Source organism: Electrona antarctica (assembly GCF_951216825.1).
Source record: "Electrona antarctica genome assembly, chromosome: 22".
Classification (NCBI taxonomy): domain Eukaryota; kingdom Metazoa; phylum Chordata; class Actinopteri; order Myctophiformes; family Myctophidae; genus Electrona; species Electrona antarctica.
This window is the reverse complement of record NC_136805.1, coordinates 28,194,382-28,212,532: the sequence shown is the minus strand read 5'-3', so window position 1 is coordinate 28,212,532 and position 18,151 is coordinate 28,194,382. Positions and strand designations below refer to the sequence as shown.

At 42.4% G+C, this 18,151-nt stretch overlaps 2 protein-coding genes and 1 long non-coding RNA gene across 3 annotated transcripts in view; 2 read left to right on the top strand and 1 right to left on the bottom strand.

Moving 5' to 3' along the window:
- LOC306915354 (alpha-tectorin-like) overlaps positions 1-18,151 on the top strand; it is an 80,654-nt gene that overhangs the window by 31,486 nt on the left and 31,017 nt on the right. The window lies entirely within an intron of this gene.
- Positions 1-18,151, top strand: part of LOC306914917 — a 57,025-nt gene that overhangs the window by 8,519 nt on the left and 30,355 nt on the right. The gene's annotated exons all lie outside the window — the stretch shown is intronic.
- ngfrb (nerve growth factor receptor b) overlaps positions 11,321-18,151 on the bottom strand; it is a 30,073-nt gene continuing 23,242 nt past the window's right edge. Inside the window, exons 4-6 of the mRNA XM_079492151.1 lie at positions 17,069-17,303; positions 14,044-14,204; positions 11,321-12,271 (exon numbers count right to left, since the gene is read on the bottom strand). Of these exons, the coding sequence (XP_079348277.1) occupies positions 11,928-12,271; positions 14,044-14,204; positions 17,069-17,303 (740 nt within the window). The 3' untranslated portion in view covers positions 11,321-11,927. The remainder of the gene's footprint in view (positions 12,272-14,043; positions 14,205-17,068; positions 17,304-18,151) is intronic.

Below are 18,151 nucleotides of genomic sequence, written 5' to 3'. Positions count from 1 at the left end.
TGGAGCAATAAATAAAAGTGTCATAAAACTTACTTTATTATAATTTCCCAAGGTAACTGAACCTGTGCAGAAGAGGAGATGATTTCCCCACACTCCAAACGGTTGAATGAACGAGTGAACGCTTTCTCAGATGACATGTGGTCGACTGTCTCAGCTGCTTTTAATAACGCACACACTGGTTATCACAACCCTCGGGGGGAAAATAATATCGTTTAGGTTTACCCTCATTGTACAGTAGGTATATGAACGTGGGTGGATGTGCACTTCTCGTTGAATTGTGTCTGACTTAATTCATAGCCTTGAGCACTTGTTGCTATGCAGCCGGTGATAGAGCTGTCTCTTGCTGCCTTACAACGTTTACAAAAACGTCCCCATTTGTTTTGAAAAGGACAGAGTGAATTGTGCTCCATCACGCTCTTACCGTATCTGCAACTGACCTCTGGCCTGAGGAGAGATCGTTCACCTTGTAGCCTACTGCCCCGCCTCCCTGAGGAGAGATGGTTCACCTCGTAGCCTACTGCCCCGCCTCCCAACATCATGTTGTTACTTTCAAAGGGAGTTCGCTGCTGTTTGATCTACTGCTACAGTCAAACCGTGACCAAAGAGAACGTGTGTGTGCGTGTGCGTCATCCGCAGTAATGGATGGACTTTCTACACAGCACCATACATCATGGTGATGGTCTAAGCAGGTCCTCAGGAGAGATGATCTCTCCACAGTCGTAAATATTGGGGGCGCTTTTGACCCTTCAATCCATGTAGACGATTATCTCTACAGGAACACTGTGCTAACTTGTATGGTATGAGGTATGAAAGGCAAGGAAGTACTGTAAGTTGATTGGCTCAAAGCACTTCAGACAAAATTTGGACAAGATGTTCTCTCTGCAGTCATAAATATTGGGGACATTTTGACCTTTCAATCCATGTAGACACTTATCTCTCTACAGGAACGCTGTGCTAACTTGTATGGCATGAGGCATGAAAGGCAAGGAAGTTAGCAGATTGGGTCAAAGTATTTCAGACACGCTGTGAACTCTGTGGTATTCCTATAAGATCTGTAAAATGGATCATTAAGAACTTTTATGAGCCGCATTGTATGATGGATTTATGAAGCCTTTAAAATATATAGCAAGATGGTTTGGCCAGCTTTTCAGCATTATAACAGTCATTCATCCGCAGTATTAATGTCATGTTCTGGGAAGTGGAACATCACACATTGTGTGACAAATTATACCGAATACTGAATTACAGTAGTTTAACTAACACAATAACTCACTACAGATTGTGTCCAACAAACACCATAATATCATGAGCGCAATATCCAATTAATCCCAAATTGGAATTACATGTAGACGTGCCTCTATTGGTCTGCCTCCCACAATTTTCAAATGCTTCCGTCATACATCTGGAGCACGGAAACTCTGAAAATGATCAAGCGATAAAGCGGATGTGAAGCCTCCTACCCACTTCTGTTTCGTCTTTTCAGTCGCACAAATTTATCCTAATATAAATCAAAATCATCGAAGCATACACTGTTTATCTTGCTGCTTAGCAGAAAAATAAAATGTAAAGATATTTTTAAATATATTTTCGTGAATCTTGAACAGAAATGACAAACAGATGACAGCTTCCTCTCGCCCTGGCAGCTGTAACCCACAACTTACACAGCCCTGGCTGGCAGACAATGGCAAAACAATTTCATCACATGACCCGCACAGACACAGACGCAACTAGAAAAAGTGCCCTTCTGGGCACAGGTCTCCACCAGTAGGTGAGGAGTGTGTGTGATGTTTGGCAAAATGTTTAGGAGTAATATAGTGTGTGTGACGCGACTTGGCCTGTTGTAGCGCCACCATGACGCTGATTTGAAAACTGTCAAGTGGCATTTCTTCCTCAGCCTAGTGGGAATATGCATGCACAGTTTCACCGCAATCGGACGCTGCGTTGAGGAGTTGTGGCGATTTGTACAAAACGGGTACAAAGCAGGCTACTCCTGAAAACTTTAGAAGCCAATCGTAGCCAATCAGGATGGATTATGAGAAATCAAAAAACCCGTCTTGATCACATGACTATGGAGAGCATGTGTACCGATTTCCGTGAAATGTGGATAAAATCTGAAGGAGTAATATTAGACAATGTGTTTTACATATGTCGGCCTCCTGGTGGCGCTATAAAGAGCAGATGTGAAAAATGCCATGCAAAGGTTTTTCATTGGCCTCTAGGGAGTGTGCATACAAAGTTTTACACAGATCCATGCAGTTAGAGGTAAAAACACTAATTGGCCAGTTATAGCGCCACCATGAGGCTGAGTTGAAAATGTTCCAGTGGTATTTCTTCCTCTGCCTGGAATGTGCATGCACAATTTCACGGAAATCACACAATGTGTTCATGATTTGCGGCATTTTGTTTGAAACTGAGCAAACTGCGAATTTTGGAAGCCATATTAGCCAATCAGGATGGAGTCTGAAAAATCTGAAAGACCGTTTTTTGTTGAATGGCTCTAGAAAGACTGTGTACCAATTTGCGTGATGTTTGGGCAAAATCTGTAGGTGTACTGTCCAAACAATTGTTTTGCACAAAGCGGCCTCCTGGTGGCGCTATAAGAGGCCAATGTGAAAACCTTGGGGCAGAGGTTCAGCTGTGGCATTCAGGGAGTGTGTGTGCAGAGTATAGCTGCCATCAAGCCAATGGTGCCGGAGATTAGCTGTCCACAGACGGACGGACGGACACACACACACGGACGTACGGACAGAGTGCAAAACATACTCTCTCCCCATGCCTTCGGCCTGGTGGAGACAATGATGGAGGGAGGGAGGGATGTGCCTCCTGAGATTTGCGCTTCAATGAGTGCCCCCTTTCTAATTGTTTTTCATTCTGGTACAGTGGTAGATACATATCTGTCCAAACATGATTAAATCAGTGTTTAAAATATAGGGGCGTCCTTGGCACATTTCCCACTCTACAAGTACAAATTGGAGAACATTTATGAGATCTCCCAATCATATCACATCGCAGGATGTTTTGACTGTTCTAGGATATGCTGTTTAGACGCCATGTTTTCTATGTTTTGTAGGTGAAGGAGTTGTGGTGTCATGGTGTTAACTCATCTGGGACCTCACAGGCAGACCTCTGGATCTGACCTGGCTTGTGTTGTTTTACATACAGGACCTTGTGAAAAAGGGTCTTTTCATGCCCTAACCTCGCATTCCTGGACACTCCTGGGGGAATCCCCCGTTTCCACTTTCTCACTTTTCCCTCGGTGATGATTTGCAGTGTAAATAAACTGGTGCCGATGTTACACTGAGACCACATACAGCGATGATGAGGACAGTGTAAATTGAGTGTAACCTGCCATAAACTTGTTCACTTCACAGCAATTAGAGGGAGAAGGTTAACCTGGCACAAGGGAGTGTCCATGGAACTTATACCCACAACTCTATGAGCAGTCACGGGGCTGTTGAGTTGCACTGTTCCATTTGAGAGACTTGCAAAATACCACATTCCGGAGAAAGTATCTCTAAACCAGTGGCAGGGACACCGCTGACCATTAGGTTGCCCCCTCCCCCCTCCTCCCCCGACGAGAGCGTCGCGTTTCCTAATGCAGATCGTCTACTTTCGCCGTTTGATAACTTTGATTTGTCATAATGTTGGTGCTAAATTACACTTAAACTCACGGGCGGGGAAGAGGGGCTGCTTCAGCTCTGGGCAGATCCACATGGGCGCATGCAACTCGAAGAAGATTATTATTATGAGGATCAGTTTGGCCCTCTGCGTGCGTGCCTGGCAGCGGTACTGACCAGTGGGTACCAAATGCCAAATGGTGTGCGGCACACTTGTGTCTGAGGTAAGTCCACGAATCCAGGTGTTACTTGGGATTTTGTGACAAGCACCCATTATTATTGCAATAGTACAACTACTGGTATACAAAAAGTTATGAATATTTTTTCAGCACACTCATTATAGACATGCACCTTTCCTGTTCGTGTAATGTTGAATGAATGAATATTTTATTTTCATGGGATTATCAGATACATCAGTTAAATAAACACAAAACATTCCAGTATATTACCCAACCAGCAAACTAGGAACCCATTTTTCCCCTTTGTTTTTTGCCTCTGGGGGCACCACCTTTTTTGTGTAGAAACAGGAACTCGTTTTGGCTCCTCCCCTTTCTTAGTCCACTTCCTCTTGGGTGTTTATTCTTACTAACAACAACACTACATGTGTAAGGCAGTGGTGCAGAGTAGACAGATTATGGAAAGTGGGAAAAAGTATTTTCCCATTTGGAAAAGGAAAGGAGCTTGTAGCCTATGGCAAATAATTTCACCCAATTTTTTACACCTGTAAACTTGTGCATGTGACAATAAAAAGCTAAAGTTTAACTTTTTATTTGGCATTTGGCATTTGGCATTATAAATGATGAGTATGAAATTTGAGACGGAAACAGAGAGAGAGAGAGAGAAGGTTCTAGTGGGATTTGATTCTGGGCCACATCACATATGATTCTACAGGTGGGGTTCCTTACCACTTGTACATCTTTAGAAGCAGGAGTACAACTTAAACAGGGCATGTTGTCATTATGAATGTACAGTGTACACAACACACATTAATAATATCTGATTTGATGTGTCAATGAAGTCCAAAACGTCAATTCAATTTCAGCAACTGTGTTAGATGCCAAACATTTAGAAATTGTCACACAAGTTAATGCTGTCTCCTCCTGCTGCCATGGCCTATCCTCTTTCCCCTCTGCATGTCACTCACATGTGCATGGTTCCCTTCACGCATCAAACATTCCTCCCTTACGACTCACTGGAGGTTAGAAGTAGTTATCTTGGGGAATGTGTTTTACATTTGAAACCCGGGGTACATAGAACCTGATCTAGTTGCTTGGGTCAGAAGAACTGAGGGGCCTGGCTGTTGCCACTTCTGAGCGTGGGACGCTGAGAGTAGGGCGGTTTGGGAGTGTGTGTGGCACGTAGGTCAGGCTCTTTGCTGCTCCACGTCACGTTTGATTTGATGGGGAGCGTTGATGTGTAAAAAGGACATGAGAGACTTCTGGCCACATTGAATCATGGTGATGGTAGAGTGTGGGTTTTATCCAAAAGCTTGACCTCCTTGTAGTGGGGTTAATTTTGTACAGGGTGGCTAGATTTTCATCAGAACCACAAATACCAAAAGGCTAATTTCCCTTTTTCTGACTTATACCCTGTCCCTGATTTTAAAGGATACTAGTCTGGCATGTTTAGCCCCTTGACACTCTATACGGTATTAACATGACATTAGTGCAGAGACCATTTTCCAAAGCCTTATTAGATTTTCGATTCATATCCTTTAATATCAGTACAGTATGAAACTCAACTTGCAGAGGCTTGCTTGAGATAGGTAATCCAACACAGTGAACTTTATTGGACCCTTGTTTTAATCAGTTATGCTTTTGTTGCTAAACAATGTAGCAAAGAATTGGCAATCTGGAACCAATCTGTATGGTAGAGTATCTTAATACATTATAACTAGCATTATCAACAGTGGTGGGAGTGCAGGTCTCCTTACTCGTCCACTAAGAAATGTAGACCCTGGTGTTGGGTATTTGGGGTATTTATTTTGTCTTGGAAGAGTGGTAGAAGTTTGATTTCCTGCATGGAAGACCCGGGTTTATGGAACTTCATACTTCAACTTGGATTTCAGCATTTTAAAGTATGCCAAAAATAGTCCCTGGAGAAAAGATTGATTTGTGAGCAAAATAGTCTGTGACTAATTAAACATGTAACCAACATTGGTTCAATCATTCTCGTAAATACTATAGGGTAGCACTTCATGGTCCTGGTAGTCCTTTAGATCTCTATCGGCTATCCATCACATTCTCTTAAACGCACACATTCTGACACAACCCTATTAATTTACTGCAGTTTTTCCACTAAAACTTTCACCATCACACCAGGGATAATAGACCATGACAGAATGTGCGTAACAGCCATAATATTGCATCTCATTCTAAAGTGTAGTGTGACACGAAACTGTGAAACTTCTACCAACGTGCTAGCATGTGGTGTTTCACGCGCCATTAGCTGGCTATGTCACTCGGCAGCATAGGACTGGCTGTTTTGACAGACCGTATGTCTCTGTTATGATAGCATTGTGTTGCCATTATCACTTTTCCATAATTCATGGAGTCATTGTTGAACAGTCAGAGGAACTAGTCCATCCTAATTTGTCCCCTTCCTCACCCACTCCGTATGCTCTTACTTTTGAAGCCCAGATTGAAGCCATCAATCTGTTTCATTTGGCTCGAGTTACATGTCAGAAGAAGTTTAGAAGAACATGCCCAGAGACTGTCTTTGCCCTGAAGCTGAAATGCAAAAGAATCCATGTCTGTTTGAAAACCAAGCCATCGTCTTACATCGTCTTGTGTGTGTGTGTGTGTGTGTGTGTGTGTGTGTGTGTGTGTGTGTGTGTGTGTGTGTGTGTGTGTGTGTGTGTGTGTGTGTGTGTGTGTGTGTGTGTGTGTGTGTGTGTGCGCGCGCGTGCATGTGCGCACGTGTGTGCATGCATGTATGCATAAGTGTGAGGAGCATATTATATTGTGTTCTTTCTTGGGGGTTCATTTTGAGGTTTATTTAGATAAGAAAGTGTAGAGAGACAAGGAAACCCAGAGCAGTGAGTGGGAAGACATGCAAGATGAGATGGGAGTTAGACTGGAGCTCTGGTCCTCACAACTCACAAGGAGTATATTATGATCAGTGTGTTAACTGGCTGAGCCACCAGGCAAACCAGTATAATTCGGTATATTTGTGCCTGTTTGTGTGTGCATTACCATACAGAAAACAAGTGGATTCAAGACCTTTATTATCTTACTGATTTTTACTGCTTATCTGCTGTAGGAATTTAGCAAATTCACAATAAGTATAATACAGTATACATGTATTAGTAAATACAAGGAACATTTAGTATTTCCCGGTTCTGTACAAGTTAGTCCTGGTGGATCATATCAGTCGGTTTGAGCTACCAGGGCTATATCATACATTATCACTCCTGTCCTCATAGCACCCCCCCCCCCCCTAACCCACCCCTGCTTATTTGATTACATGATTCTTTTTCAAGTGCAATGTCTTCACTCTCCACCTTCAGTTGAATCAACTGAACCTCGTTATCTTGTCAACAAATGTACATAACATAATTTCTCATTTCTATCAAACTAAGTAAATACTGTCTGGGGTGAAAAAAAACAACAACAACTAAAATATTCAGTCACAGTTTTCTGACGGGGAGATAACCTTGAGGATGTACTTTTTGGTAGCATTTAAATTAATGTCCTATTAACAAACATGAATTAACGTAAACTGAATTAAAGTTTTAATTAAGGTTTATGAGTAGTTAATTAATTATTAAAAGGCATCTTGTTTATTAATTGTTAATTAATGTTTGTTATAGGACCTTAATTTCAAGTGCTACCTGCTGTATTTTTTTTCTTCTGTAAAACAACAAAAAACTGTCCTAAAGACCGGACCGCACCAATACAACTAGTCCCAACTGCTTGCAACAAATCAGTTTTAAGGCCAGTCGACTCCTTGCAACTGCCATTGGGGATAATGGTTGCAAGGAGTTGCATTGGTGTGGACTGGTGTTAAGGGTTCGACCCATTGGTCCAAGTCATATACAGTAAGGGAATGTCATATGGTCATGACTTAACAGTCCACATCCATTGAGTCAAACTGCTCTTTGCTGTCGAAAAGAATAGAAAGAAATAGGATTTGATGACCTTGCTGTCACGTGCCCTCTGTCCTCCCAAGTGGTTGAGTTAATAGGTCATGATTATGTCACATTGTGACACAAAGACAGTTTGTAGTGGCCTCATGAGTCATGTTTGTAAGGCCCTCGCTCCAGAGCCTTCTCTGCCATATTAGTGACAACAGGACATCTTGCTGGTGCAATTTTTCAGTGCATTCAAGACGATTGAGAACTTACATCTTAATTCCAACTAATTACTTTGGAAGACTGAGCTCCTTGCCGTCATAAAAATAGCATCTAGACCAGGGTTCCCCAATAGGCGGCCCGCGGGCCGCAAATGGCCCGCGAGCGCCCCCTTGCGGCCCGCGGAAGAATTTCCCAAAAAAAAGGGGGGTCCCAGATATAAATTACATTAAATGGGGGTCAGTAGCCTATGCATGTCAAACTGGGCATCCTTTTCAAATGAGGTCGAGGCAAGACCTCGACCTCACGCGTGCGGACTCGGCCCCCAGCCTGGTACCCTAGTCAAAATATGGACCTCGAGGAAAATTAATTGGGGAACCCTGATCTAGACTGTGTACTAACTATGTCTATTTATATAAACATATTCATATTATGTACAGTATATGACTGTTGGTACATTAAAACCAGCAGCTAATACATTTAGTTTGTTTGTTTGCGTCTCTGTCTTAGTGTTACAAACATGCTGCATAGCACACTCAAACCTCAGTGTTATTAAATGTGTGTTTTGATGAACACAAAGTCACTGATGGGAAATTGGAGCTTTCATACAGTCTATGCCCTATTGAGTGGCTATTTGACTGTTTTTTCCAGTTAAAAGACTGGACTCTCTCAGTTCTGAATAGTCTTGAATACAGCTCTTCCTGCATGTGTGCCTCCTCCACACCTCAATCACCCACAGCCGCTGATGCACTTGACACTATGGTGAATGGCTGAGTTATTTTAATTGCACCAAGCTCCTCCTCGGTAATGAAACTTCCCTCCGTTTTTATACCCTTCTAACCTTTTGCAAACCAGGACATTTGCACATTGTAGTAAAGTCCCAAGTCACAGGTATAATAGTATAACAAACATTCCAGGCTCTAAAAAATATAAACTGAAGAAAAAAATATTCACAGATAATACAAAAGCAACTGAACACAGTAAAAATAAAAAACATCATTGAACGCCTGAAAAGGTCCCAGGCACTTGTGATGCAGAATAGACACATTAATTAAAAAACTTTTAAGTGCTACAATCTAGCTCTGTAGAAACAAATACAAAAATGAAACGAATAATACCATTTACAATTGTTATAATGATACAACCATTAAAACAAATAAAGAAAAAAAAGGAAAAAAAACTTAAATGGATAGAGTTGAAAACAAACACCTTCATTCATTGTTATGCTACTGCCCCAAGCTAAGTAGACTAATAGTACACATTGTACTCGGGACTACCAGATAAAATGATATAGCCTTGGTGACATACAGTAAATTAGTTCAATGTAATAAAATATTTCTAACTTCAAATGTTTGCACAGAAAGCAGACAACATGGAAAGAAATAGAAAATAGGAATATACATCTGTTAATACATACTAAGGGGGAGAAAGGTTGGTCCTCGATGCCTGGCATGGCATAAGTTATAATGTTATAATAGTTGCAATGTTGATTGAGCATGCATTGGCATTTTAACGCAAATATGTGCAACACAACACAATGTAACAACCAGCAATAAATAAGAGAATGCATGCTTACACTCAAGTGGTTTTAACAATACAGATTGTTCGACCATCTGGTTCGAAGTATCACTTAAACATTTAAGTTAGCCGTAAAAAAACAACACAAAAAAACGTTGAATTTCTAATTCACTCTTTTCATCTTTCCCTTGGTTTGAATACATCCTACATCCCTTGACTCCTCTCGTGTGACTTGCCTTTCATTCAGAGGTCATTGTTGGGAACAATGTGGAAACTAGACACCCGTTGCTTTTTCTCGAACCCGCTTCCCTCTCTCATTCATCTGTCTGAAGGATTGTCAGTCGCAAAATCACTGCCTGGATTAATTGCCCTCTCCATAAGGCAGTGTGTCTACCTGAACAACTGCACAGAAAAACTATGAGTGTTTAACTGTGAAAGTGTATGTGCACACTCTCAGAGAAGAATTAGCACTCTTCTTTTGCTGTGTAAAAACAACATTTAGATTGTCCACGCCTCAACTAAAAATAAAGAGACTTGACGTATAAAAGCAACATATAATCAGTCACAGAGCCACTCAAGATACCCTGAGAAATTACCGGTAAGCAAATAAAACAAAACAACTACAAAACAAACCCTGGCATTTTGTTCCACATCCATGACTACGTACACAGTATACATGTATGCTTGTTTACTGTGTGTGTTTTGAAAACCTTTTAGAGCACTGGTTGAGTATGAGATGTTACAGTAGCTACTACTGTATATATTGTTGACTTGACTACTTAAGTAGCACTTCACCACCCAGAACACACCTTGCAAATAATATGTTTTCAACAAGCCCCCTGTTATCTTTACACTGGCTTTTAAGCATATGATTAAACAGTATATGGTCCCTTGTTAGAATACTCTTTAATATGGTTGTCTTCCTTGAGTGAAGTTCTGTGTGTCTTAATATGCGCATGAGCGTGTTTATGCATTCATAAAATGCATTTCGATCTGCGAGTGTATGCCTGTGTACAGTACATGCATGCATGGTTACATACCTCTTTGTGTGTGTGTGTGTGTGTGTGTGTGTGTGTGTGTGTGTGTGTGTGTGTGTGTGTGTGTGTGTGTGCACGCACGCGCACTCATGTGTGCATATATGTCTGTCTATGTACAGATACGCGGTTGTTACTGAGTGAGTTTTGGATTCCCTGTCCTTGTCTATGTGGGTCAGAGTAAGGGCCCCTGTGTAGGAGCTCCTGTGTTATGTAGATAAGCCTGAGCACATAGAATGGAGTCGAGTTGCCTTAGTCTTAATGACCTGCCACACAGACCACCTAGTTGGTAAAATCCAAAAATCCAGTTAGCAGTTCATATAGCACTTGTTGGGGAAGAAAGGCATTGGTGACAGTAATTGTTTTAAAACAGTGTTGAATAGCTGGATTTGTGGATTAACGGGTTCACCCGAAACAGAGCACGTGGGGGGGGGGGGGGGGGGGGGGGGGGGTCTGGACGGTCACAGGCTCATATCCCAACAGTCAGTATGCGTCCATCGACTTTGAACATGTGTTCTTGAACAAACACACTTTGTTGTTCCGTCATCCTAAGTCACTCTGGAATCCGGACTGAAGTGTCAGTTAAATAACTCAAGAAACATTAAAAAATAACGATGAAGATCCGGATCCTTGGATACTAGCATTTTGGTAATGAATGAAGCATCCTTGTGTAAATTGTTACAGTGATAGAAGTTGTCTTCTAGTGGTAAACAGTTAGTACAGGCACACACAAGCCACAACTTAAATCCAGTTTCATAATAATATGGCATATAGACAGAGTAGCTGCAACACAGTCTTGAGAAGTATACTCTTTGGTCATGTACAACAGAATGAATGCCATTAAATATGGGCACGTGTTTGTGTGTGTCTGTTGGAGAAGCAAGAATGGTGAACTGAAGAAAAGCGACGATCAAATTATAAACAAAAAAAGGACGGAGCAATGTTCAATGATTTCAGTTAATAGAGAGCAAAATCATTCTTTGTTTGACTGCTCATTGTTACCTCAGGGGGAGTATTTTGTAAGTCAGAGAATGATAAATTGGGTGTGAAACCCAGTTGAACATCCAAGCTCACACTGGAATGATTACAGGACCATCTCAGACCTCTCAGTCGGTTGGTGTTGACAGAGACATTTGTCTTTGTGTTTTGCCATGGTTTGAATTTACACTGGAAACCAATGGCTGTTATCACATCCTAATGATAAGCCTGGAGTAAAGGCATTGGGGATGAGTTCAGTTAAGCACTGGATGTGACTAGGTGGGAATTCGTAGCATTGGTCTAATTTCTCACATCATGCCCTAGTTTTATCCCTTGCTCAATGTTCACATGGAACGATGTTGTTTGTCATTATCGTAGCTGACGACTAAATGACGGAAGAGCTTAGTCATCGAATAGTTAGTAACTTGTCAAAATTATCTACAGTGAGGCGAGTGAAGTTAGACATAAGTCTCACTCGCTTGCAGCGAATCACACTACAGATGTGGCAGTGGGCTTTGCTGTGCTGGGACTGAGCACCAGACTCTGGGCAATGTCATCACGGTTGATCTTGCGCAGTGCCGTGCACAGCGTGTCCATGCTGGCGCAGTCCTTGCCCGCCCAGTCGGAGAGCAGCGCACGCACCGGATGCTCCTCCTGCCGGAAGGTGGCGATCCGCTCGTCCTCGTAGCCCAGGAGGCCTGCCAGGTTGCACCAGTCGCTGTCTTCCATGTGGTCGGGCGTGTCTCCATCACAGCCCCTGTATAGGAGCTTCTCTACCACCTCTCTGGTGTGGAGAGGAAGGAGGAGGCATGGCTCCTCATCTACAGTCACCACTGCAGGGAAATGAAAGGGGACAAAACAACTGTAATTTTCCTGTTTTCTTTTATTTATTTGCTGCCAGTTCTCCATGTGTACTTTGGTCCCTGACTCCCTGTCACTGCCAATCGCCTCACTGATGGTCTGGGGATGGTGCAGACCAGTGGTTCATAAACCACACATTATTATTTCAATAATAGAGGGTATGCGCATGCATAAAGTCAATGGCAGATTGAGTGGCAAATCGAGTGGAAAAGTGAGTGACAAAGTGAATTTAAGGTTGTTTAAAGTCATTTCATGCAATCAAATAGGACTTTTCTGTTTGGATGTATGGGCTGTCAAGGCCCGAAAGTAGTTTTTTGCCACTCAATAGGCATTCCCGCACTGACACACTGATCCCAATGTCCCAATACAGAGACAAACTTCAGTCCACACCCTAATAAAAAAAGATATATTAAGTTTATTAACCTCTTTTAACCTAGTGTCAGGAATTTGGGCATGGCATTATAGGCAGAACTTGAAAATTCTTTTGAATTCTTAAGAATTATTTTAATTATTTATTTATTCAATTACTTATCCAAAACATAATTTTCACATATATTCAGCTCACAGTATGTCACGATGAGCTTGTAGATCCGCTATTTTTTACTATGTGCCTTGGGCACAAAAAGTGTGAGGACCACTGGTGTAGACCACCACATGCCTCCTCTGCTAAACATGCAGTCCCGGAGAACGTAAGTCAAGCAGAGGTTTGAGGTATCCCGCTGCTATCCCCCTGGATGCCATCCCCACTGAACAGGCCCCTCCAGCCATCAGGAATATAAGCACTCATCAGTTATCCCACCCACAAACGGAACAATAATTATGTTCGTTAGAGCGCCCGGCCAAGCCGAAGGCCCCACTGTATTAATTTGTTTTACATTTTGAACATACTGTGTTGAAACGTGCAGTGTCTCTGTTGGAGAAGCTTTTTAAATAAATTTAAAGAAAATGCAAGGATTGGGTGTGGCCCAATCCCACCACTGACTGACCACATTCAAATTAGAATGATGAGGAAGACAGGGTACTTTCATGGCATCTCATATTTCCTCATGCCTTCAGAAGTTCTCCTCATGCCTTCTGTTGTTGTTGTGTCCTTTTCATTCCAATTCCCTGTGCACGTAGTGTACATCTTTAGAAAGGAGGATGCAATAACTATGGAATCATGTGTCTCAGGGAAGCCTCATAACATGAGGCTTTAAAGGCCTCAAAATTCTCACAAACTGGTTTGACAGGGCAGGACTCCAAACGAGTGCATGCAGCCAACAAACACATTGTTGCACTGTCAGGAGTTGTTACCGTTGCCTGTTTGATAGGTTGTATTCAAAGTGTTGACAAGACACCTCAGTCCTGCAGGGAAATACTTTCCTGTCAACTGACACGGTGGGGCCGCTTAGGGTCCTGATAATGTGTACATATAGTATCCAAAAAAGGGGAAAAAAAATCAATATTCATCAAATGTAGAGGGGCGCTGGAGCTCAGGTTATACCAAAATGCCAGCCTTATTATTATGACATGCTGTACTATAATACCTTTACCGTGGAATTGTGGGGAATTTCCCCTATGCCACTGTGCAATTCAAAGTGGTTATTTTGTGCTTTGGCAAGACGATAGAATACCTGCAATACAGTTGTCATAATTGTTTAATTAATGGTACGCTGTCTACTATGCAGTGCTCATGGAAACAATTTATTTCTATGCGTTGAGGAAATAACTTCAGTGACATTATGACACACTGCTAGTGCTATACCTGTCTGTGCCTGGGTCTGTCCCTGTTGCTCCTGTAGGCTTTGGCTGTCCACAGATATGCCACTGTCACTGTGCAGCTTCTCGGCCTCAGGTGATGGCGTCTGGTTCTGATTGGCTGTACAGTTGTTGGCGCCCTGTTTATTTTGCTTACAGCTGTTCCATCTGGACAAAAAGAAAAGAAAAGCGATATCCTGATACCGAGATATATTCTGAGCGATATTCTTGAGATATGGTGATCACACTAGCGGTGATAAAGCAACTGGCTACGATACATTTTCAACGGAAGCCAGTGACATGAACCTACAAACTGACAGCCAACACTTGTCGCTACATGACGCGTGCCACTCTCTACCTGAAAAAAGTTGAGCTGGATTCAACTTTTTTTCAGCGATCATGTGACGCGGTGAAGCATCAAACCATCATGTTTTTGTTTCACAATTTCCACTCCCCTTCCCGCTCCCCACAATTCCTGCTCTGTTCCCGTAAAAGGAAGAAGAAAACATTCTTGCTGTAACCAGTTCTCAGTGCTATTTACAGAAGGAGTGAGTGCATTCTCCAGCACCGGCGATCAGACGGTGCCGGGGATTATGACACTCCACTGGGGCGCTCCGTACCGCAGCAGTGTTGGTCCGTTCGGCAGCCGCCCGTCCAGACGCTGCCGATAACAGCCACAACGCTGCCGGGGGGAGGAGCGGCACCTGCCAGGGAAAGTGGGGGGATTATGACACTCCACTGCCGCTCCGCTCCGCGGCAGTGTCGGTCCGCTCCGCGGCCGATACCGCAACTGCCGATAACAGCCGCGGCTCCTGACATGCGCTGCCGGTTAGAAATAAGCCGTGGCTTCCCTGGGAGGTTAGGGTTAGGGTCTGGGGTAGGGTGTTGGACTGCTGCCGCCGGTGCCGGAAGATACACTCACTCTCTCTCGCTATTTAACCCTACCCTTCTCATATACAGTAAGCGGTGAGGCTTGAGATACGTCTGGACAGCAATGGAGCTGGCAACGCTTGGTCGTTTTGTTCGCCACTAGTGTGAACTACATGAAGAAAGTTATAGAATTGTAAATATAAATAATAACAATTATAAATAAAACATTGCGTTAATATTATTGTTAACCAATCTGCATGGTAGATAAGATAACTAGCACACCTGCAGTAGTTGGAGGTTTTATCCCAACTCCCTACTTTTGGCTCTATTTTGACACCAACTGGTTGACAATGTCAGTACATTTAGTTTGGACATTGTTGCGATTTTCTCTCTCTGTTGAGACAATGGATATACAACTCACAGATGGTATCTTTAATCTCCCTCATTTATAATGCACTCAAAATGTTCTAGCTGAAGTAGAAACAACTGAAACATTGAAAACAAATGTGTCTGATCTATTTGATATTCAGTCAATTTAATAGTCCACACCTGCACCGGCTGTCTTCATGCTAACTCAACCTGTCAATCTGCCAATTTGAATGCCAGTGGTTGATGGATTGTTGGCCACACACAGCATGTTCTAGCAAACAACAAGTTGAACTCTAAACGACTAGCAGCAAATCAGCATGAAGACATGAACTTGTGACCATTTAGCTATCACCTCCAAGATCTTATTACACAAGATTGAATTTCTAGTAAATACATTCTTTGGATTGGTGAAGAATGTACAGTAGATAATCCATAATTCAGTATGACTGAGTTCTGACTGAGTTCACAATACAAATACTCCATTGTATGACAGTGTCACACATTGAAAATAGAAGATCAACAAGTTCAACGCATCATGATACGATGAATTGTGAGCTTGTAGATCGGATATTTTCAGACGTGGTCACATCATGTGTTTAACGTTCAATTTTGTAGTCTATTTGGTGACACAAGCGGTAGTCTGTGTCTGTTTGAAATGAAACAGTCACGGCTTCTCCAACGCAAACACGCATGTTTTGAGCTGTGGGCCTCCATTCTGCTCCACCAGATCGGAAACATCCAACAGTAGCAGTATTTATTCATTGTCATATACTATAAATACACTGTGCTGCATTCACAACTTTACTGCTAAAGCAAATTTATACTCGTATGCATACGTGTGCAAATGCATGTAGTGAACAAGTGTCTCAAAACTTAAAAGTACTTAAAAGAGCATAGGAGGCTTTGACAAGAGTACAAACTATCAATTTTTGTTGAATATGTTGCCCTAATGTTACCATTAATAGAAAAGAAAACACGGGCGTGGTAGGTGACCAGATAGTGTGACAACCACACGATTGCAACATCCTGTATCTCTATTACACTATGTAAATAAAAGCAAAAAAAATCGTTTTGAGTAATGACAGCCAAGTCAGGCATTCTTGCTATTCTCCTCATACAATAATGAGTGTCCAAGTTATGCTCAATGAACAATCAACATCAACCTGATTATTTAAAGACGGCTGTGACCTTTTAATATTCATTCAGTTGTTTGTTTTGATGCCCCTGTATGTTTGTGGACCAACAGTAGTCTAGCAGTACAACATTAGCAGTACAACATTGTTAGATGAACGCACATTCAATATTAAAACGTGAGTAGAAGCTGCATGTATACGTTTAAAGGAACATGGAACTGGATGCACCAATAGTGGATAATGATAGTGGATAATACAGGCTATAGTTCGATCCCCAGGAACAGAGGGAAAGACTTGTGCTCTCACTCAGAAAAAGGACAGATGATTTCATTAAATATGAAACGGCTGAATTTCTAAATAAGATTGGCTTTGCTTGCTCATATGAATTTGTCATGTCTTGAAAATCCCATGCCAGTTCCTCACTGTTGATTCTGTTTTTCTGTCATACATGTTTAACCCACTGTACCTATTTTTAAGAAACAAAACGTAGTTCCCGACCCAATTATTACAGCTGCAGAACTAAAGCATAACAAACTAACGCATCCAAACCAATTACATTTACACATTTTCTAAAGCTTTTTAAAAACCGAACTATATCCCTTGAGTCTGGTAATAACTCATCTTCTAGAGTCTAGACTCTACATCCATCATCTTCCTCACCTTTTGAAGATGATGAAGGCCACCAGGCCAACTACCACAGCTGCGAGAATGGAGCAGTAGATGGGGATGAGTTTATCATTCAGACCCTGGTAGATCAATTTGGGGGAGTCGCCGTCGGTGGTGGTGGGAGTGCTGTCTGTGGGGCCATCTGGTGGAGGGGCGTCTGGCGGGAGGTCATCATAGCAGGACACGCAAGGCTCCCCAGAGGGGGTGGGGGGAGGAGGAGTGTTCAGGCCTGAGACAGAGTCAATGAGGAGAAGAGGTTTTTATCAACACATTCAGGTGTATCAGTGAACAAAGGACACTTACGATCTTCGATGATACATTGTCAACCAGATCTCTAACTACAAACCTTGCTTGCCTAAGTATAATACCTGAAGCATACTGTGCCAGAACAGGTAATTACTGTACCTGTTCTGGCATATCAGTGGGAAGAATGCCTGTTTATGTCATCTAAAACAGGGGTTCTCAACCCGTGGGTCGCGACCCCTCGGGGGGTCGCCAAATTATTTTAGGGGGTCCCCAAATTATTTTCAAAAAAAAAAGTTCATAGCGCGCCACTCGGTGGCGCGCTATGAGCTTATAGATCTGCTATTTTTCAATAGCTAAATTATAACAATGCTTAAAACATCAAAAGGGGTTCCCGCCCAAAATGGTTTAAGGTTATTGTAGCAGTCAATTTATATTGGGGGTCGGGAGGGGGCGGGGCGGGGGTCCCGAGACATTGCCAAAGCATTTCCGGGGGTCCCCGGCCAAAAAGGTTGAGAACCCCTGATCTAAAACACAACTAGCAATGTTTTGAGACTTGAGAAAAACTTTTACCAATAACAAATGAGCTATTCCATTAATGCTCTTTTTCTACACTTACACTGTACCTGGATGCTCCTTACTACTTTTTATGGCTATTAAGCTGCTTCACTGAAGCAGCAGAGAGGTACTGACAGTAAATGTTATCCCCAAGTAGCTCAGCAAAGGCAGAAAGGATGTCATGTACTTCTTTCACCAGCGGGTGAACTGTTAGTCAAACACTACTACCCCCCTCGTCCACAATTTGGCCCCTCTTTCAGTAGCAGATGGAGAACC